At 35.6% G+C, this 23,652-nt stretch overlaps 1 protein-coding gene, 1 long non-coding RNA gene and 2 other non-coding genes across 5 annotated transcripts; 1 reads left to right on the top strand and 3 right to left on the bottom strand.

The window, feature by feature from the left end:
- Positions 1-1,467: 1,467 nt before the first annotated feature.
- On the bottom strand, positions 1,468-6,241 carry LOC113354361. 2 transcript variants are annotated; one of them, XR_003361838.1, is made up of 7 exons: positions 5,990-6,241; positions 5,794-5,882; positions 4,273-4,355; positions 3,237-3,359; positions 2,974-3,060; positions 2,345-2,441; positions 1,468-2,061 (listed from the first exon to the last, which is right to left on the bottom strand). It is a non-coding gene; the product is annotated as an uncharacterized LOC113354361 (long non-coding RNA). The 2 variants fall into 2 exon arrangements; XR_003361839.1 differs by having other exon boundaries at positions 4,273-4,350.
- LOC113354880 lies at positions 4,494-4,579 on the bottom strand. Its single transcript, XR_003362083.1, has one exon. It is a non-coding gene; the product is annotated as a small nucleolar RNA snoR8a (small nucleolar RNA).
- LOC113354888 lies at positions 5,440-5,526 on the bottom strand. Its single transcript, XR_003362090.1, has one exon. It is a non-coding gene; the product is annotated as a small nucleolar RNA U36a (small nucleolar RNA).
- Positions 6,242-14,903: 8,662 nt separating the features above from the next.
- On the top strand, positions 14,904-17,051 carry LOC113352569. The gene is made up of 8 exons (XM_026596379.1): positions 14,904-15,024; positions 15,106-15,207; positions 15,360-15,847; positions 15,940-16,065; positions 16,363-16,445; positions 16,515-16,691; positions 16,801-16,893; positions 17,045-17,051. The coding sequence occupies exons 1-8, from the start codon at positions 14,904-14,906 to the stop codon at positions 17,049-17,051; spliced, it is 1,197 nt and encodes a 398-aa protein (XP_026452164.1).
- The last annotated feature ends 6,601 nt before the right edge of the window (positions 17,052-23,652 follow it).

Below are 23,652 nucleotides of genomic sequence, written 5' to 3'. Positions count from 1 at the left end.
CTCTTCCATACTTGACCCCTGATTTTGAGGTTGTTGTTGTTGCTGTTGTGGTTGGTGAAACTGTTGACGCGTCTGGAATTGTTGTTGTTGAGGTTGAAATCCACTCGGATGGTTGAAATTAGGTTGTTGAACCGCTCCTTGCTTGTTCGCATAGCTAAAATTGGGGTGATCTCTCCATCCTGGATTGTAAGTGTTGGAGTAGGGATCATACCATCTTTGCTGATTTGGGAAGATCATATTAGCTTGTTCATTGGAGTCTTCATACCCTTGAGAAGAACTTGGTATCACCGCGGCTGCAACTTGTTGCATCATAGCTGTCATGTTACCCGTTTGTTGACGAAGTTCCTCCACCTCACTCACTTCATTTACTCTCCTAAGAATCACATCTGAACCACGACTCAAGAATTGTTGGGAGTTTGCTGCCATGTTTTCAATCAATTCTCTACCTTGTGCCACCGTTTTGCTCACTAGTGCACCACCACCCGCAGCGCCAAGAAGATTCCTATCGCTTGATTGGAGTCCTTCATAGAAGTATTGGATAATCATCGCGTCGCTGAATTGATGGTGAGGGAAGCTTGCCACCAATCTCTTGTATCGTTCCCAACATTCATATAAAGATTCTCCCACATTTTGCTTCATCCCGCAAATCTCCTTGCGAATTTGAGTAGCCTTTGATGCAGAAAAATACCTCTCTAAAAAGAGTTTCTTCAACCCATTCCATGTTGTGATACTTCCGGGAGGTAAATAACACAACCAATCCTTAGCACTATCCATCAACGAGAATCGAAAAACTTTCAACATTGCACCATCCGCTTCAATATCCACTGGAAGCATGGCCGTGACAATGGTGTGGAAGTCCATTAGATGCTTGTTTGGGTCTTCATTCACCATGCCATGGAACTTTGGTAATTCTCTAAGCAACCCCGTCTTGATCTCAAAAGTAGAGTTCGTTTGAATACACCCTTGTTGTGTATCCAACTTGTGAGATGCCAAGTCCTTGAATGTACGATTTGCATCACCCATTGCTGCTTCTTCTTCTTCAAAAGGTGGTTCTTGTTCAACCGGTTCCTCTTGTTTTAGAACTTCTTGTTGTAACTCTTCTTCCACTTCTAACTGTTGTTCTTCCGTTGTACCTTGACTTGGTTGGAGTATTGTGCCTCTTCGACACTAGTGGAAAATGGAAGTTAAACCACTTCCAGGACAAGAAGTAATATCACTAAAAACGACTGTGTCCATCAGTTGGAATATTGAAGTGGTTTTTCCCAAAACGACTGTGCCTGGCAATCGTTGAATTCATTAAAAGAACTACTTCCATCAACATTCTGTGGCAGCACTGACAGAGATAGTCGTTTTATTGATGATAGTTTATAAAAAAAAATGATATTGATTCAGCTGAATCCAAAGCTGATTCAACTGAATCAAAAACTAAAAGCTAAATCACAATTAAATTAATAATGACTTCAAATCTGAACTTAACAAAATTAAATTGATAATAACCTTAAAACTCAATTTGTACTTAAAGTGTATTCAGTTTATAATTTCAACTATCTAAAATACTGCAAGTTCAAAGTCCCAAAAAATTCTAACAGTAAGTTGGAAAACCTTAACCTACATTCATATAATTACGAGCTTAAGATAACAAATTGGCTAAACTCAGCAGCCAGGTTCGGCTATCAGTTATCATGGAGAATCTTCTTCCGACAGTCAAGATGCACAAACCCAGTTTAAAGCTTTGCAGCTATTCACCATGACTTTTTTAGCTTGTCTTGTGCAAGTTTTGACAGCTGTAATTGTGGTTAATATTCAACAACGGCTATAGCTCTCCATCCCTTCAGATTCATTCTACATATCATGGTTTGCATTATAATGCATTGCATCAGTTCTTGTCGAGCTCAAATGCATAGGTTTTCATATAAATATTATGTAAAGGGTTGAACAAACGGAAACAAAAACTTATCTTTGAATTAGTGATTGTCCAAAGATGATGACGACTCCGCAACATCCTTTTTCCTCACTGCAACTACTTTCCATTCAAAAATCAGATATTGTTCAACTCCAACACTGAAACAACAATGAAGTTTAACGGATAAGATATGATATCTTTTAGGTAGATCAAATAACACAACAATTCCAATGGTACACCGGCTAGGAACTACTTCAAATTCACAATGCAAATCTGGTAAACCATTTGTTAACAATTACACATTTTCCTCTCTTTATGTTTTTTTCCTTTAGATTTGGGGATATATATATCTTCTATTGTTTTTTTTCCTCTTTAGTTTTGGTTACAATAGCAAATGACACAAGATGTGTAGAAAACGAATTTGTATGAAATTGACGTTACCACATTGAGGACATGAAATATCTGCAGCTTCATTTTCCTCTGTCGGTGATGGTGAATGTGGTCTTTTCCACCTTGACCTTTTAGCTGAGTTAATGACCTGAACAAGTAACAGACAGATGAATTACACAAAAAACAAAAAAACAGAAAAATGAATATTCTTAAGTCGCAAGCAACCATTACAAAAATTCGATACTACAACAAGAATCAGACTTGGCATGCTTCACTATTTTTGTTAACTCAACTGAACAAGTAACCAACAAATGAATTATAGAAAAAAAAACAGAAAACTGAATATTCGTAAGTCGTAAGCAACCATTACTAAAATTCAGTACTACAACAAGAATCAGACTTGGTATGCTTCACTATTTTTGTTAACTCAACTAAACCCAAGTTATCCTATCCTTAAACAATAACATAGTAAACACAAAATCTAAATCAAATGTCAACTGGAACTTGGAAAAAATCTAACTTCATATTTTATTAATGGTTTCCTCTATTCACACGCAATGTACAATTTCATTTGTGGGCGAGAATTCATGTATTTCCACAAGTTCTCTACAAAAAGCGACGACAACACAACATGCAAAGAAAGAATGTTTAGAAGTGGTGGAGTTAAGGGATGTACTTACAAGATTTGATTTAATGGAAGCACATTTATTCAACGAGGTGGTTTAATCACTTCCACGTCTTAGTTAAGAGTCAGCATGTAGTATTTCCTACAAAGCAATCAAACCAAAACTGAGTTGAGACATCATATAAGTGGTGGTAGATCAACAGATAATACATCCTTTCCTATGTAAGATGACTAAATATGTTATTTATTTATCTAAAATAAGTCTACAAAACCAACATGTTGTCAACAAATCTTAAATAGGATATTATAAGAATTTACCTCCTCGATGTTATGCAAAAAGTGGTTTCTACCAACAAATCGTACAGTTCCACGACACTGGGACATAGAAATCTATGGTGTTTCTCAAAAGACCTTCTTAGGCACTCAGAGAAGCACCCATTGCTAGAACAAAGGCAACAAGAAAATATGGTATTAAATTTTAAAGAAATCAAACTGCAGATGATGTCAAAGATGATCTAAAACGTACCAAAAAGTTGTGAAGACATGGGGCAGCAGTTACTACATCATGCCATATTACTGTAAGGCTTATCTAATATAATGTTAATGAGGATTAATTGATAGAAGCTAAGAGCATCTTGGTGTAGACTGTTCTACTAGGATGACATTTTAAAGACTGATTTCAAATACACACTAGTTACGGAACCTAAACATCCTCGATTTTAAATTGAGTATATTCCGCATAGCTCTAGTCTCTAAAGCTACCCAAACATGACCTTTTAAGAATGCTCACAGTGTCTCAAACCAAGATAATTTAGAGACCCGTGGTTAGTCTTTGTATATATTAACCAAAGTAAACTGGGAATTCAACAATAAATATTGTCGTCTACTTAATCAAAGACATAATTCCAGCACAAAACTGAAACTAAAATTCAGGAACTTTGCTTACAACAAGTTACATAGTTTTAGAAACAATTACATACTGGTTTAAAGGTTTCTGGACTGCAGACATTATGATTATTACTTGTAGGCACCCCTTGAGACAACCAATATGCCCCACAATATGCTCTATCGCAACCTAGACAGCCAATATGCCCCGACGAAAAAACAGTGGCAAGCACTAAACTATAAGATCTATAAAAATGCATGTCAATTACTTGCTTTTCCCATAATTCCTTACACACCCACCTAAGAAAGTCCAACATTAAAATTGAAGAGGTAAAAGAATTAAAGCTTGGCTTGAAAGGAATGCTGAGCCAAGCAAAAGAATACATGCAATATCTGTTTCCAGGTACAAAGAACTTGATGCGTTATCACCAGATTTATTGGAATCCAGATCACGAAGGAAATGACTTACCAAAAATCTCCTTCAGATGTCCCTCATTCACATTCCTAGTGAGCTGATCGACGTGCAACATTAAAGATTCTGGAGATGCTTTCCTAAAAACATGGTACGTTTAGTACAACAAACTCTATAAAACTGAAACAATCCACACATCGAGTGAACCTAATTCTTGCGCGTAAATAAATATTATAAGAAAACTAAAGAGGTACAAAAAATAAGTTAAGATTTGATTGGGAAGCTCATATTCTATGGGTATATGGAGTCTATCATGCAATTTAACATTCTGTACGAGGAATTTTTATAATCATCGCAACGCCAATCTCATAAAATCTTAACTACTTTCGAAAAACGAAGAAAAAAAGAAAAACAGAACTCAGCTATAAAGTGCATGTGTGGTGGAGATGAATGTGGGAGCGATAGATAAAAATAATAACCATGATGAAGATGTTTTAAAGCCACCTGGAAAAATTGGTTCTGTAGCTAGGGGGATTCTGATGCTCGCCATCAAATATAACTAACATCCTACCCATCTTTAATGTTTTTACGGAGAGGGAAAACAAAATTATAAGGAACTTAGGGAGATCACATGAGACACAAGAATGATCAGTCAAAACCCCCTAAAACCATCTTACCAAGGGAAAGTCCTAGCAAATTCCCAGTACTGCAGCATATTCATAAGAATACTCAAATCAAACTGTGGCTTGCAAGCACAACAAGATGCTACTGAACACAGTAAGAGAAGCATACATGCTACAGAACACAAACACAACAAGATGCAGATGGAGCATACCTAAGAGTTGTTTCAGTCTTCATGTCCAACAGTTATCCAAATACACTAGCTAACAAGATAGATGAAACTCAGGAGTAAACTAAACTACTACCAAGAACTAACAACAATTGAACAAAATAAAATAAATTACAGGCCGCATCTGTATGAAAAATGTCACAATATGAATACAGTTTCCCCAATGAGTTCTCCCTGTACACAGGGTCTCAGTTCCCCTACATCTCAATTAATTGGATAACATCATCATAGATTCATAGGCTTCTCAATTAAAACACCGATTCAACTCATTAATCTTTATGAAAATTTCATACACACATCTATAAAAAAGATAAACAAAAATAGTCATTTCAATTCTTTCTATCAAGAATTTTCTGAAGCAGAACTATCGATAATGGCTCATATCAAGAAATTCAACCATGTTTACCTTATTAGCTTCGTAGATTACTCTCAGAAGCGCGGGTATTTTGTAATCAAAAGCAAATAACCACAATGAATATCTTCTAGAAGAACCATACTTATCTTCTAGAAGCACCATACTTGTATGCTATGCTACATGGAATCAAGCAATATTAATGTATTATTCATTATCGAGTGAACCTAATACCATTATTGATCTTCAACAACTTAAGGACATTCAATTGAAACCAAATCCCTAACTGAAACATAAAACAAAAATATTCAGAAATGACACAGAGTGAAACTATGATTCGTACAAATAGAAACCCAAATTAAAAATTAAAACAGACCTGAATCTCTTGCGGAGCTTCAACACGTTTATTGAAAGGGAATCAAGAAATTCAGATTTTGCTCCTTGTGACAATGGCATTAGCTTACCCTGCAGCAGCAACAACAAAACCCCAACTAAAATCAAAACCCTGCATTCAAAAACAAAATTTTAAAAAAGAAAAACAATGAAACTCAAAACTACATAACAAGTACTACCTTAAGAGTACCTACAAGCTATGCTCGATCTTCACCGCTCAAAGCTTCAGTAAAACAAAACTAGATCTGGGTTTTCAAATACTAAATCAGACTCAAACAACCAACTACAGTCACAAGTTTTTGAGATTATCATTTACCAGCAGGAAAACAAGATTCAATATTCGATTTAGGGGTTTTTCAGATTATCATTACCACTTAAGAAGGAGAAAAAAATGGTTCAAAATTGAGATTGAAAAAAGAAAATGTTTACAGATCGACGAAATTGGTTACGGGTCGAAGAAATCGTTGAGAGCTTGAGGTCGAAGCCCATATGTAAGGAAATTGGTTACGGGTCGAAGCCCATATGTGAGGAATAACCATGTGAAAATATACCCCAAAACTGGTCGCCAGAAAACTGGTAAAATGGCCGGAAAATTGTCGGAACATAGCTCAGGTGACCGGCAAGTCCACCCGGTCACCGGTCAAACGTGAAGTCAACTCAGTCAAAGTCACTGAGTCTGAGGCTAAGTCAAGGCAACTTAGCAGAGTCATTTCTAGTCAGCATCTGACTGGTCTTGGCCACAGGCCTGAGCTGTTGCACTGGCTTGATATTGTACTGCATCATCATTGCGCTTCACAGTTCCATTCCATTTCCTCCATCTGCAACTGCACCAGTACCAACTCGGCTTCAGTACCACCTCCATAGCTATCACCTGCAACTGCAAATAACCCCACTGTAATCCCAACTCATTCAACTCATTCCCTGGCTTCAAACATTTCTGCAATTGCTCAGGCACCACAACAGCTAGCTCATACAGCTCCACCAATCTATAACCTCGCTGTAGTTTCTGAATCAAACCCAGCTCTCTGAATTCCCTGTACTTTGAGTTCCTTGCATATTCAGTTCGTTCCAACCATTCACACATTCCAACAGCAGCTGCATCTCTTGCCATGCCCTCATCTTTCAACTGAGTTCCAGCATTCACATCAGCACCAATACAAACTGCCGCAAGCACCAGTCGTTACCAGTTTCATTGCCTCATATCAATTTCTGCAGCTCAACCTTGCCACCAAAGTCTTCATTACTGTAGCTTCACCTTTTCAAACCCATTGCAGCGACTCAGATGTAGCTTCATCACTGCAACAACTTCCTCTTCTCTGCTCATATCTCAATTGCGAGCAAAACACACAACTGCATCATCAGTTCAACCAACAATCCATTTCCCATACGAACTGTCACAGACTCACAGCCCATGCCTGCTATTCCATTCAAACACAGACCAACATACTTGTGCCACCAATTCCATCTTCATTTCAGCTTTCCCTGCTTGCCAACACAATTAGCTACCACCAGAACTGCAACATCTCCACTTCAATTCGCTTCCCCAGTAACTGCCATCTTCTCTAACATTTTTATTGGACGTCCAGAGAATTAGTTGGGTGCAGAGAAATTTCACTTTTGTGCCCCAACATTGGGCGTGGAGAAGTCTAAACATCAGATTGATACATCTGTAATGGTGATCCGACGGCTCCACACTCTTGTGCATAGAATCTGAGCCATCAGATTTTCACATACGGGTTCACACAGTCCCACGAGCCTCTTATCCATTCTCATTCGATCACGGCAGGGGCGTAGCGCTGTAGATGTACTTGTTGTTAATATGTCGTTAAGAGTATTATTCCGATAGATTCTATAGAGATCAGATTAACTATTCAATTTAAGCTGACCTGTATTCAAGTTTTTGCTTGAGCTTGAATCACCATAAGGGTTAGTTAAGTGAAAGAGTGAGATACTATTCCATTTGAACGACTTCTTCAGGAAGTCCAAAAAAATTTGACAACTGATCTGGTGTAGTTTTAGGTTTATGGGCCCATTGGATAATCCTCTATTCAGAGTCTCAGACTGGTTTAACGGAGGTCCTATATTTATTTATTTCAAATAAAAAATAAAATGAATAAGGCTTAGTCCTATGGGGACTAACCTAGCAGCTGGATTAGTAGGCTAGTCGCCGAATAGTTTAGCATTCGGCGCCGAACAGTAACGCTCAAAAATTTGTGCCGAATGGAACAACGCTAAATAAAGTGAAATGATGATAATGGAAACACAAAGATCTCTCCCAAAAAATAATACTCATTCATTTACTCCCACGTGACTATTGTCTCAGTCTGTCTTGAAGTGAGATGAGACTTGCATCACCGTAAATAATAAAGACATAAGTCCTTACATCTGTTGGATTAAGAGAGAAGTCATTACATCGCCATAAATAATTTGAAGTTGGTAAGCGCTGAATGGTTCAACGTAGGTATGTTGCGCGTTTCCGTTCAGCGCAAACAGGATGCACCGTATTATTACGTAGGAATATTATTACGTAGGAATATTCGTTGAGCGCTGAACCGTTCAGCGAAAAGGTGATTTTTTCAATCTCGCTGCTAGTTCAACTGCGAGCACATGATAGGAGAGAGAACTAGTGTTAACAAATAGACCACACTTTTTTTTTGAAATGCAACACTTTTCTGCTAATCTAACACATAGGACTTAGCCTAAGCAATACTACAAGCATTGAGCTCAACCAAAGATCCTGCAAGAAAAAACCCGTTTCCTTTTCTCGTTTTCCCACTAATACAAAACCCGAAAAACGATTTCATGGCGAAAATTTTCATCTACGAGCAAACCTAAGGATCACCTGGGGGACAACATAAATCACGAGCATGGGATGTAAATGAGGGATCTGATTAAGGCACAAGGGGTGGTTCACGGGGGAGAGGTTTTATTTCAAGTTCCGTTGTTTAGAAATATTCTTATATCCGTCCAATAGGATAATCACCTAGGCCTGATTTACTTAAACTTATAGTGTTAAATCTTGATCAGGATTTATTCATAAGATTCCTATATTTAATTGAGTAGTTCTTCTTTGGGGTTTATAACTAGGGTTAGCAAGATAGTTTTGCATTTTAATCGGTGATTGATTTTGAAATAGGGGTTGGTATTTGATTTTGAATCAGAGGTCTTCATTTGGGTTTTCAATTTTAATCCTCTTGGATTCTTTTTTTCTCTATTCTCTTTAAGCATTTGATTGGTTATAAATGTTTGAATTAGGATTTTTGATTGTTTACTATTGAATTAGGTTCAGTTTTAGAATGGGGGTCTCTTTGGAAACAGTTAAAAACATATTTCAGGCATCAAACTCACTCATAAATCTCCCCTATAACTCATTTATTTTTCGCTGATGACCTTCTCCTTCTTTTCACTAAGGCTGACGTAGGCAGTTGCAAAAACCTCTTAGATGCCCTAAATCTTTTTAGTGACTCTTCAGGACAAGTTATAAACTTTACGAAATCAGGATTATTCTTCAGTAAGAGAGTTCATAGTAAACATTAGGGGATAATCTCTAGGCTTATGAAAATTAAGAAAATCAACATAAGAGATACTGACCTAGGAGTCCCCCTCTTTGTTGATAGATCAAAACTAAAATCCTTTGATAACATAATTGAAAAATGGAACAAAGAGTCAAAAATTGGCTGGAAAAAGTCCTTTCTCAGTCCAGCAAAATCGTTTTAAATAAATCAATTCTTTCAAGTATGCATGTTTTTAGCATGGGTTGTTTTATTTTACCAAAAAAAATAACAAAAAGAATAAATGACATACACAGAGATTTTTGGTGGGGGAAACACACTAACTCTAAAGGCATTTATATCAAAGCTTTTGATTTTCTATGTAACCCTATTAACCAGGGGGTGTTGGGTTTCAAAGAAGCTAACAAAGTAAACCAAGCCATGATCAGTAGGATTGCATGGAGATTAGTTAGCAAACCATATGACTTATGCGAAAAATTTTTAAAAGGAAAATACTTTAAGAAGACAGGAGCTTTACATTTTAAGAAGATATCATCAGCTTCTTGGATATGGAAATGTATCCTGCAAGGTATTGAACATATAAAGAAATACAGCTTTTGGGAAGTAGGAGATGGCTTCTCTATTAACTTTTGGGATGACAAATGGTTGCCCATTAGGGACCAACCTCTGGCAAACTCAATTACCAGATTTTCCAATATAACACTTGCGTCTGATTTGATCAATCATGACAAAAAGAAGTGGAATGAATCCTTGTTACATTCTTTCTTTAGTATATGAAATTTTGAACATCAGACTTTACACTTCCAATAATGGCAATCTGAAAAAAGATAAACTGAGATGGCTGCTCACCAGGAATGGTGAATTCTTAGTCAAATCTCTATATGCTAAATTGTTAAATCCCATGGGATCAGTTTCTACTGAGACTAAAATATTCTGGCAGGGTCTTTGGAGAATGGATACCTCATAAAGAATAAAGCTTTTTACTTGGAAATGCTTGCAAGAAACTCTACCAACAAGAAGGAAATTAGGCTCAATCCTTGATGTGGAAACTCAATGCATTTTCTGCAAACAAGCCATTGAATCAACTTATCATATGTTTTTTATTGTTCTTATGCTAAAGCAGTCTGGAATTTAGTACTATTGACATTACAGGAAGTAAATTCAATCACAAATAATACTTCTTTCTTAGATAAATATAATGAATGGTTGAAAGGGGACATAAACTCCATATCTATGGCTCTAGCTGCAAATAAATGCTGGTTCATATGGAAAGAAAGATGTCTGAGAGTCTTCAAAAAATAAGAATGAACACCTGAACAACTAGTTGTAGATATCTCACGACATTTTGTATATTGGCATCCACAGAATCTTAATACTGCTACTGCACAGATTAGAATAAAGACACTTCTGCATAATCAATGGAACTTTCCTGCAAAAGATACCATCAAATTAAACTATGATGCTTATTGGGTTTCAAAATACACTAATGCAGGTTTTGGTTGTGTTCTTCGTAACCTGTTACGCACAGGAAAAGGAGCAGCAATGGGAGTCTTCAGGGACTCAACAGATGAAGAAGCATAAGTTCTAGCTCTTATGGAAACAACCAAATGGGCCAATCAGAAATCTACAAAATCTAGTCATAAAGGGGGATAACCAGGTCACTATTAACTATCTGCAAGGGAAAACAGTTTCAGTTCAATGGCAAAGCATAGCTATCTTGGAAGAAGTTAAAACTGAAGCATCAAAACTAGTTTCTTTATTCGGTTTTAAACATGTTGACAGGCGAGCCAACAAAGTTGCAGACTTATTAGCAAAGAAAGGGAGAAAGGAAAATGATGTCGCATGTTGGTTTAATGATGTACCTATGTTTTTATTTCCTTCAATTTCTTATGACTCTGTCAAAGAACAAAATGCATGTAATAATCAAAACTCTCTTGTAATTGTTACATATGTTATTAATTCTGCAGATTCAGTCATCAACAGAACAACTCTTAATGAGTTGATTCCAAATGAGACTGAATCAAGGGATTAACGATCTTTTTGGTAATCTATCTTATTTTCAAAAAAAAAAACGGGGGTCTCTTGATTAGTTAATCAATTGGTTGGATGTGCTCCTTTTCCTTATGATTCCTTTACTATCTCCTTTAATTTGAATTGTTGGTGAAGTACAGTGAATGGATTATGTAATTCTTCTCAAATTGTGGTAGTGATCATCATTGATTCATGTCAATTTTAATTTTAATCTATGGTTGTGCAATTTCTTTTGAAATTGTGATAATGATCATTAGCTTAATCTAGGTTAGTACTGTGTAATTTCTTCTGAATTTGTGAAAGTAATCAAAATGTGAGGTTTATGTATGTTTTAGGTATGGGAAATATCTTTTGCAATTGTATAATTATACTTCAGTTTAGTGTTGTAAAATTGTTTTCAAAACTAATTTAGATATGTTCTGGGATTAGAAATGACTTGTGTGATTTTCTTATTTATTTCTAGGATCGTGTAATTTCTTTCGAAATTGTGTTTAAACCTACAGTTTAGTGTTTTGCTATCTGTCTGAAAAATGAAAAATGGAATGGTAATTTTTAGTGTTTTGCTATCTGTTTGAAGAAATGAAAAATGAAATGGTAATTGAAATGTTAATTTGGAGTATTCAATCCCTGGTAATTGAAATGTTAGTTTGGAGTTACTATCCAATCCCTGCATTTATCCTACTCTGAATCCTAGTTATTTCCCATATCTTTAGTCTAGTCATGTGCTAGTTGTATATGGTTTAGTGTTTTTGTTTTGTTTTTTTAGTGGATTTTATTATATAAATTTAGTGTTTAATGACTTGATTTGGATTTAATTAACCTTCTATAGAAATCTCTTATATGTTTCGTTATTCTCTTATGTGTTTTTGTTTAGGAATTTTTATTTCATGTTCTGTAATATAGGATCTCTCTTCCTTGAGTTTAACCTTCTCGAAAGATTAATTTTAATTTTTTGTTGTTTTTGAAGAGACGAGGGTACCCAAATATACCTCAATCTAAAAATTTTCCACCTATAAGTCCTTTCTCCGAAAGTGATTGTCTATGGACTGAGTCGAGACAATAAACTAATCGGTTCACACTTCGTGTGATCGTCTATGAATACGAGATCGAGACAATATAACAACGAAGTATGTTTACTTGATAAGAGGTTCGGACTTAACCAAACATATAGGATTACTATCAAGTAAATAAGAATTAAAGTTTGTGTATTTTACTTCTAATTATAATAAAAACAATTATAATTGCGTAAATAGAAAAGTAAAAGACACAACAAGATTTTGTTAACGAGGAAACCGTTTCCCCCAAAGTAAAAAATACTAGAATACCCCTACTATATGGGTTAAATATATAGGAGCCCCACTAAATGGATCCTTCACTATCAACTCCATACTTTCACTTTTTAATATTTCTAGGCCCAAAACTTTTATTTTTGGGGCCAGGTTTTGAATTCTCCAGGATTGTTGACGTCAGCACCTTTTTTAATAAATTTAAAAATACCTAAATTAACCTCCAGTATTTATAGTCGTTTTATACACAAACAGAAACAGAAAATCAAATCGGATTCTTTTTTTACTCTCTCATATCTCTGCTCTCTGGAGATTTGTTCTGCATTATATCAAATCTTCTAAACTCGAGAGTAAAATTCTTCAGACAATTATTAAATTGAAGAACAATAAACATGTGGATTAATTATTAGGTCTCTGAATTGAAGACGAGAGGAAGAAAAATATAGGTCGATGTGTTGAATTGATTCAGTACTTTTCAGATCTGACGGAATGAGACGTTGCATTGAAGTATAACAAATAGGTGTATTTTCAATCGATTCTGTATTCTGTTGTCGTTGTTTGTATTCAGCCTAGAAGATTTTATTTCGATTTTTATTGATGTTCAAATTTTTGTTTGTTTTGTATTTTTTTGAGTTTGAGAAGATGAAGAATAGTGGTTGGAAATCAATATAAGTTTGTTTCAGAAGAAGAAGAACGAATTTAGGTATGAATGTCGTTTGTTTTCTGATTTTTTATTTCGATTTTTATTATTTGGATCTTACTGATTTCGATTTTTGATTTCAATTTGATACTTAGAAGAGGAAGGATAAACAACATTGTTTCTGAAGAAGAAGAAGAAGAAGAAGAACAACAACAACAACAACAACAACAACAACCTAGGTACGAATTTCGTTGTTTGTTTGATTTCAATTTTGTTTTCAATTTTTTTATATTTTCTTGCATGTCCGATCTGAGAATATAGTTAGCATTAGTATTAAATTTGTTGAGAATTTTTTGTTGATATTGAGAAGACGATGATGAAACAACATTGTTTCATAAGAACAACTACTAATTTAGGTAGAGATGTTGTTTTTTATGAAATGTGTAACTTGAGGTTACATATTTGCATGTGTAACTTGAAGTTACACATATATGTCCTGTAGCATGTGTATTTGTAAACAGTTATAGCAGTTGTATTGTATCTCTTGTTTTCCTTTTTGTTGAGTTTATTGATTGCTCATTGTATTATTTAGCTTGCCGCATAGAATATGCTTCTCATGAGGGGGGCAACGCCCCCGAGTGAATTGTGTTCGTTTTTTTATTTTGATATTTTTATTTGTATGTTTGTATTTTTCAGGTTTTCATGGCTGTTGCTAGTTCCATTGCCGTTGTTCGATACTTTTCTGATTTCATTATTACTCGTGTTAGTATCGAAACCACACTTGATCAGTTTAAAGACAAAGTTTGCAGGCAATGGAAGCAATTTACTCCACTTGGTATTTGTTTCTTCTTCCGAGAAGGTGGGAAATATCTTCCGGTTGACTGTGATTATTCGCTTCAATCTCTTGCTTCTCTCACAAATAATGAAAACAAGACCAGTTTTGATATATTCTTGCAAAATGTTACTCATGTAGCCTCCTCATCTAGCTCTAGGGCAGTTTCTTCTATTTCTAATGGTTCTAGTACGTCTTCGAGAAACAATTGCTCAGTTGGAATGTATCTGGAAGATAGGAGCAAGCCTGCAAAACCCTTGTTTTCGGATGGTTGGCCTAAGGTCCTTGGTGAGATTGGTCATTTGTTTGTTGAAGGGGTTAAGGAGGTCAGGATTGCTTACACCAAGTACCGTCTTCGCACTGGTTTCAACATGGTTGTAACACACAATGATCTTTATAGGTTCATGGCTAAGTGTGAAGTAAAAAAATGCGGCTGGAAATTTCATGCAGCTTCTATTGATGATAGGAACGAAATGTTTCAGGTATTTTTCTTTGTTTTTGTTCTGTTATTTTTTGGCATATGATTTTTTTGTTACAGTATGTGTAAATTTGGTTTACACATGATGTTTTTTGCACCAAATTTGCGTTTGGTTGATTTGTTTATATTTTGTATCAACTTTCTCAGGTCAGAGCTTATAACCCTGAGCACACTTGTGGTGATGGTGGGCGCAATTTGAATCAAAAATACTCAACTAGCTTCACGTCTAGTTTGATCGAGGAAGAAGTTCGCAAAAATCCTCACAAGAGCCAAGGCAAATTGCAGATGATTTCCATACCAACTATGGAATTACCATGGAGTATTATCAGGCCTATAATGGTAGGAAGAAGGTTTATGATACCATTTATGGTGATGATGTGAAGTCATACTCGCAATTGGTATGGTATATTAATGCTATAAGGGAAACTAACCCAGGTAGTGTGATAGACTTTCAATTTAACCCTGCAAAGGAAGAGTTCAAACGGATTTTCATCTCGTTTGATGCATGAATCAAAGGGTACCAGTTTTGTCGTCCAATGGTCTATTTGGATGCTACTTTCCTTACTGGTAGATTCATAGGCTGCTTGATGGCTGCTACTGGCATCAATGGTGATAAAGGTATGTTTTTTAAGTTTACTGAACAACTATAACTGAGAGATGACTGAGAGTTATACATTACATATCTGTTTTTAGGATGTATAACTTGAAGTTGCACATTGTTTTCTGTTTTTGTGTAACTTGTTTTAACTTCATTTCCGTACATTTTGTAGGATTTTTTTCCCTTGCTATGGCACTAGTCGATTCTGAGAATAACGATAACTGGGAGTGGTTTTTAATAAATCCGACTCAAGTTGTTGGTGACGGGAGGCCAATCACCTTCCATTCGGATCCCCATGATGGACTCTTGCGTGGTGTTCCACTTGTCTATCCAGACTCATTCCATAGCTTATGTTACTATCATTTGAAGACTAATCTCCCCATCAATGGATCAAATCCTAGGTACACTCTCGTGCTTGACCACTTCCAAGAAGCGACGTACGCTCTCTCACCTGAAAACCATGCTAAGGACATACGGAAAATAAGATATTTGAATTATGATTGGGTGGCTGATTGCATAGAAACCATCCTACCTGAATCATACGCGAATGCGTTTTTCCAAGGTTGTCGGTATGGACGTATATCTAGTAATCTAGCAGAATCATTCAATAGCGGGATTAAAGTTCACAAGAAGATGCCTGCATTTGCTCTTCTTGATCAGGTTAGTAAAGTGCTTTTTCTGTTTTTTTTGTCTTTGTTTCTTGTTTTGTCACTTTGTAGATTCATAAGTTTTTTGTTTCTTTTTCTTTTCAGATTAGGATGAAAGTTATGAAAAAAATGGCAAAGCATCGTGCTATTGGTGATAGTATGATGACTCCATTAACTCCAGAGTATGAGAAAAGGCTTGAGTCTCTAGAAGATGAAGGTTTATCTTGGCAAGTATTGGTTGCTAGTCCTACCGTGTTTGAAGTTTTAAGCAAAAGAACTCACAGAGTGGATCTAGAACACTCGACCTGCACCTGTCAAAGGTTTTCTTTCTTATGCTTTTTTTCTCTTTGTATGCTAATTTTTTGAAAGTTTACAGGGTGTCTAACTTATAGTTACACTAGGTATAAGAATATGTAACTACCAGTTACACATTCTGTATATGCATGTGTAACTGAAAGATACACATCCTGTATATGTAATGCTATTTTTTTGAATGTTTATATTCTTTGTTGTTGTTTTTTTTTGAAGGTGGCGCTATACGGTTTCTCTTGTGCTCATGCTCTTGCAGACATACGAAAGATTAAACGTGAAGCTATTGATTTCATTTCACCGTACTTTACAAGCGACTATTTTAGGAAGACTTATTTTCATGCCATCTGGCCAATTCCCAACTACAACAGGCCTGTTGATATTGATGAAGACAACACCATCAACCCGCCTATCATAAAGACACAACCAGGTAGACCCCAAGGGAAAAAGATTATAATTAAAGGTGAAATGAAGCCAAAGAGGAAAGTTCATTGTAGAAATTGCAAGGAAGCTGGTCAAAACAGGGCAGGTTGTAAGAATCCTCTGAAGTACACGCCCCCTAGCTTGAAGGTCATTTCTGGCAGTATTGGTTTATGTGTGGTATTTATATTTGACTTGGATTATTTGTTGTTTTTTTTTTTGGTTTTCTTCATGTAGGTTTGCATCGAACAAACTTTTTTATTTTTCTGCAACGTTGATTATGTGCAAGGATACTTATAAAATATGGATGTGTAACTCTGGTTTACACAGGTGTGCATCTTCTCAACACAGGGGAAATGCATGTATAACTCTGGTTTACACTTATATAATATGGATGTGTAACTATTACTTACACATTGTTATTTTTACAATTTTTTAATTTAGCATATGTAACTATGATTTACTTAACTTATTTTTTCAGCATTTGACACTGTTACACATTCCACTATCTTGTCTTACCTGTTGACCTGAAACTGTTATATTTTATAGCATATGTAACTTGAATTTACACATCAAAACTTTATGTGTAAATTCAAGTTACATCAGGTTACTTGAAACCTTTTGGATACTTCTGAAACTTCAGCTTACACATTCCGCCATAAAATTCACAGCCTATTTTATAGCAAGAATTATTGAACCTTTTCAAACAGCAAAGAAGTTCTAACAAAATATTTTTTTGCAAGTCTAATAACATCTTGTAGTCAACAAAAGTATAAAAGTTTTTAATTCAAGAAATTTCAATCCAAAAGTATAGAAGTTTGACTGCTAAAATCTAGTAACTGACGAAATTTAAAATTTCAACAACGTATTGCAAGTCTAACAACAGCTTGTAGCTAACAACATATTTGCAAGTATAGAACTTTTTGTAATCCAAATGACTGCTTTACACATCTATGGATGGATCTAAAAGAATCTTGTAAAGCATGTTTCCTCTCATGCAGTTCACCTTGTCAGCCAACCAAGTGCATACAAATATATGGTTTATTCTTCATCCTGATCTTCATGTAAGTGCATACAAATAAAAGACAGTCTGGAATTGAACCTTGTTTGAGCGAAGCGAGATTTATGGATTTTTCATTCATTCCAAGAGGAAAGCGGAGTGTCAGTTCTGTAGTTATTGCAAATGCATATTTCTTGGCTTGTTGTAAGTGTTCTTCCCTGAGTTTCTTAACGTCTGACGAGTTCATATGGGACCAAGTATTAGTGCTCGTCAAGTCATACTCCAGCATTGTGTAGTGTGTGTTGTTGTTGCACACTGGGGCGAAAAATCTGACTGCTTTGTTGTTGCACTTGTAATAGTCCTGAATAAGCTTAGGAATCCAGAATTTCACGAAATCACCGTCATTTTCCAAGTAAGATTTCTGCAAAAACCATTTGGTATATCAAACACATATTTTAAACAAAAAGTTACAAATGCACAAGTGATTATGTAAACAGAGCCAACATTAAAAAATCTGAGCATGTTATCATAATCTTACAACACCCATTACACATTATAAATGCAAGAAGATTTTAAATTTTTCGAAGTACTTACATATGCTTTCGGCGAGAGGAATATCGCTTGGTCATACTTGTTGTTTGATTTCATCTTTGTCCTCAACCTGCTAATGTAGAAATCAAGGAATTCTGACTCCAAGTAGGCTTCTTTCTTGGTAAGCTGGAGCATTAGTTCTCCACTTATATCAAAGAGCAGGCTACCATTGTCTTTTAATTCCATCCAAGCAATTTCTCTACATTAGAAAGAAGGAAACAATTAAATAAAATAACATAATCAAATATTAAGATACAACTTTCAATATTAAAATCTACATTCAAACACCATAACAGAATCAAGCATGAGTTTTGGTTATAGCTACTTACGTTTTGGGATGAGTATTGAAATATTCAAGCACTTTCTTATTTTTATCGCCATCCAGCCTTTCGATAACTTGGGAACCTTTCACATCCTTTCTCATTGTCCCATCATATTCTTCAACAACCTCAGCCATTCTTTCTTCTTCTATTTCTGGAACTGCGGCCATTCTTTCTTCTTCTGGAACTGCGACCATTCTTTCTTCATCAACAGTCTTCTTAATCTTCTTTGACTTCCTTTCATACTGTTTCAAATCTTGTTCAATTGTTCTATTCCTCAAAACGCGTTGCTGAATCAATCCTAGATGGCTTTGTTCATTTTCAGCTTTCTTGACTAGTTCTCCAACGGGTTTCGGAGTGTTATCTAAGCCAAGGCTAAAATTTATTCCACCACTACCAATGTTCTCATGAGTTTGAACTGTGAAACAACAAAAATAAGCAGGATCAAAAAAAAGTTGCACATGCTCAACTTGTGTAACTTGAAGTTGCACTTTCCTTGCATAACATGTGTAACAGAAAGCTACACTTTCATTAATATATTTTGTATTGTATGTAACCTCAAGTTACACATGCGTTTTACAATGTGTAACTTGAAGTTACACTTGCATTATAAACAAAACATAAAGGAAAAAAAATCAGAATAATTTACACAAGGAAAAGTGGTTACCACTAGAACTAGGTTCTGCATTCTCCATCATTTGATCACTATCAATGTTCAACTGATTTTGAGCCGTGAAAAAAAAAAGGGAATAATAATAAAAAAATTGCATATGGTCATGATTGTATAACCTGAAGTTACACTTGCCTTGCATAGCATGTGTAACAGAAAGTTACACTTGCATTACAGACAAAACTGAGAGGCAAAATAAAAACAGAAAAAGTTACACAAGGAAGAGTGGTTACAACTTGAGCTAGGTTATGCATTCTCAATCACTGCAGGCAGGGGCAGAACTAGGGGTGGCTTGGGAAAAGTTTATGCATGTTAGGGGTGGCTTGATAACAATTTCAACTGGATTTGTATTGTCATCAGCTAATCTACACTACCCATTTTTTTAAAAAAATCTGAACTTGAGGGTGGCTTAAGCCAGCCCAAGTATAGGTTTAGATCCGCCACTGGCTGCAGGTCCATGTTCACTTTTGTTAATGTCACTGACAACCACATCTATTTTGCAGGTACTTCAACATCCATCATATCACCATTAGGTCCTATTTGCATCAACTTGTAGGGCTCTGGATTGTCACCTTGCTGGGTTGTAGCAGTTATCACCAAAGGCTCATCAAACTGTATTGAAGCAAAACTGTCATCAAAAGTTTCAGGTGTTGGCTGAGTTGAAGCAGTCATAACCAAACTGTCACTAATAGATGCAGGTGTCTCTTCATCGACATTTGCAGGTACATCATCACCTGCGGCTCAACCTCAACACCACCTTCTGCAGCTTTCTTCTGCGTCTCATCAGCAACATGTGTCTCTTCATCAGCTTTCTTTTGCGCCTCATTAGTGGAGTTCATCTTTGCAACGGGACTTTTCTTTGGAGGGGTCTTGCATTTTGTCACACTCTTCATAACTGAACTGTATGTCCTGAGAGGTGTTTTGCGCCCCTCTGCAGCAGTTTGAGCTTGCATAATTGTTGGCGTATTTCCAGCTGCTAGACTGATACATGGAACTGCACAATAATCGAAATGAGAAACTTGTTTATTTAGGATGATGATGATGATGTTAAAAATTTTTTTTAAAAAAAATGAACAACTACTTACATTCTTCTTGGAAGGAAGTTTTCGCGTCATCTTTGTCTTGCTCAATTTCTTTCTCGGACTCTTCTTCTCCATGTTCAGTAGCTCCATGATCAGTACCTCCATGTCCGTGATGCATAAACTCTTCCTGATGCTCAGTCCCTCCATGGCCTTGTCCATCATCTTCTTGTTGTATATAATCTTCCTGGATCACTTTGTAAGGTTGAATACCCATTGCTTTCCTAATCTTGCAACATAAAATGTGCTTCTCGTAATTTTGTGTGGTTGAAAGGTTCTCATCTTTTATCCCTGCTCTTGCAATTTTGTGCACTGCATCAAGCATTTCTTGCTTTGCTTGTAGTTTCTCTTTAAGTTTTCCATTCTCAATGGTTTGCTCTCGGAGCCACCTTTGCAGATCGTCCTTGCTTGGTACCACGGTTGCTATACCAAGCTGCTTTTCAAGCTGTGAAAACTCTTCCACAAAGCTAGCAGTTGGCTGCAATTAACAGATGGAGAGGTTAAAAAGAGATAGAAAAAACAGTTAAACAATCTAAATTTACAATTTTTCAGTTGTATGTGTAATTTAAAGTTACATAAGCACATTTATATGTGTAACCTATAGTTACACAAAAATTGAATTCACTGGTGTTATCTTTGCATGTATAACTATAAGTTACACAAACACATCTCAATGTGTAACTTATAGCTACACATGACAATTTTGATTACATCCAACTTATATCTAAATTATAGTACCGTAAATTTACAAAAATATAAACCAACTAACATATAACACTTACCGAAAACTCTGTCATGTTTGTATACTAGAAATGTAATCTGAAATATGGTATAGATCCCACCTTCCAACCCTTGGGATATCTTGTTCGTGGTCCGCAACTTTTTGGATTAATCCTTCTGGTGTGTTTTCAACAAAAAATATCTGCAACATATAAATTTAATTAGTCGATTGAACAAAAATATCCAGAACGTAACAGTAAAACTGCTGAAATAGAAATTACACAGAAGCTTACCAGTAGGTATTGCACACAAGCCTTCACATTTGACAAACAATTAGCATTAATATGAATCTATTCAAACAAGTGCGCGTGTATTAAATCAGGCCACGACACCTTGAGCACCGTCTCATAAGTTTCAACGATATATCACACATTCACTCCACTAGCATTTACGTCGCCAAAAAATAATACACATCAAAGATAAAAACCTACCAACCAAACTACATTCTTCTCATCAATTTTCTTTCTTCTTCCACTTTTGCTCCTTTCGCTCATAAGTTGTACTATCTTCTCTATAATGTTCTTCTTGGTCACTGTCGTCTGATGTTTTGTAGATTTGATATCATTAAAGAACTTGTTATATAAAACATTGTCATTCAATTCACGATGAGAAAAGTACTTTAACAGCTTTTGACCCTTTCTGCTTCCAATCCTTTGCACGCAAAATATACCAACCAACTTTGCCGGTGTAGACTTTATAAACTTATCACCACCAAACTTGAATGAACACGGCATCTCACAATCTATATCAAAGCAATTCAAAAGCTTCACAACGCGGTGTTTGTTGATACTTATTTGTCTTGTTGTACTTGGTTCAGCTTCATTATCTTCATTGTAATACATCATTACGAGCTTACCGTAAGCAGCTCTCCTAAGATATTTTTGAGCCCTATCAGTCAGGCCTATAGGATTTATTACCTTTACCAAATCCTTAATTTCATTCAACGATTGCCTTAATTTTCCTGTACAGATCACACACAAAAATAACATAAGTCAGTATGTTGTATACTCATCAAATACACTCCTTTTTAACTGCAAAATCAAATTCATATTACAAACAATGTGTATTTTCCAAGTACACAAACTGAATCATTCTATTATGTGTTGTGTAATCTTAACTTACACATGCATACGAGTGTTTAGGTTGCATTTACAGACGTCATTTTTTATGTGTAGCTACTATTTAAACACAATACAGTCATAGGTGATTTTTTTCATGTAAGTTACACAGGTAATTGGCAAATCAGTGGTGAGATTTTGCATGTGTAACTTCTAGTTACACAGGCAATTGGCAAGTTAGTGGTGAGATTTAGCATGTGTAACTTATCCTTACACATGCACTTTTTTTTAAAGTTACACATTCACAGGCATTACATATGATCAAAACATGAGATTCTAAATGTGTAACTTATAGTTACACATCCCCTTGGCAAGTCAGTGGTGAGATCTTGAATGTGTAACTTATAGTTACATAAGCTCATTTGTATGTGTAACTACAACTTACACACTCAATATACAAACCACAATACAGTCAGTGGTGATATTTTGAATGTGTAACTTATAGTTACACAGGCCCTTGTTTGTATAGTTACACATTTAAAGGCATTTACATTAGATCATAACATGAGATCATCACAAGCAAAATCACATATATAGTTTTCACTAGCATGATATCATAACAACACATATACTCAAATAATTTCACATCTTAATACCTCTTAAGGGAGGATCTTCTTGCACCATTTTAGTTCACAAAATGTAAATTGAACCTTAATCTGCAGTTTAAACAGTAAGAAAACATCAATTTGCAGAAATCCTAAACTGCTAAACATGATATTGAGATGATACATGAACTGAAAACATCAAGTAAACCTAACCCCTAAAACCATATATGAAAAGGAGAAGATCTAAAACAGATGCAAACCTCTCTTCGTCTTCTTCTTCTTCTTCTTCTTTGATCAAAAAACGACTGAATCAAAAAACGAATGAATCAATAAACAGATCGAAAACAGATCAAATATACTGAGATTAAACAGATCAAAAATAGATCGAAAAAAGATCGAAAATATTAAACACAAAGAAGAAGAAGAAAATATTAAACATGAAGAAGAAGATTTGATATAAAATCTACCTGCTTTTGGTTTTCGTTTCTTCGATCTGCAAAAACAAGTTCTCTGAAATTTCAGTTTTCGATCTGGAGTTTTCGCTCTGCAGTTTTTCAGGTGAGATTTGTTTTCTCTCTCCTAAAAATGAAAATAGATGTGTCTTCCTAAGAAAAAACCTAGGGTAGATAGTTATATAGTCAAGGTTATTCTGGTCATTCCACATCTATTAAAATTTATTGTCAATTAGGGGCCTGGTTTTCAAATTCTTTTAACTAGGGGCCTCATATTATGGGTTATCCATGGGTGGGGCCTTAGCCTAAAACCCCCAACCGCAAATGCAGAAAAACCCCGGGACCTTATCCAGAATTGAATACTCTCATGATTAAGCCGCTATACAAAATCAAACCAATTTCGTATAGTTGATACCAAGCAACTAAACCTATAGTTCACCTAGTTCCGTCTGTATTCCCACGCCTCCAACTTATGAATAAGTCACGTACTTGGAACAATTCCTTTGGTTCGTATTCCAAACAGTAAATGAACAA

The sequence above is a fragment of the Papaver somniferum genome, chromosome 2 (assembly GCF_003573695.1).
Source record: "Papaver somniferum cultivar HN1 chromosome 2, ASM357369v1, whole genome shotgun sequence".
NCBI classification, from domain to species: Eukaryota; Viridiplantae; Streptophyta; class Magnoliopsida; order Ranunculales; family Papaveraceae; genus Papaver; species Papaver somniferum.
This window is presented reverse-complemented; position numbering and strand designations above follow the sequence as displayed.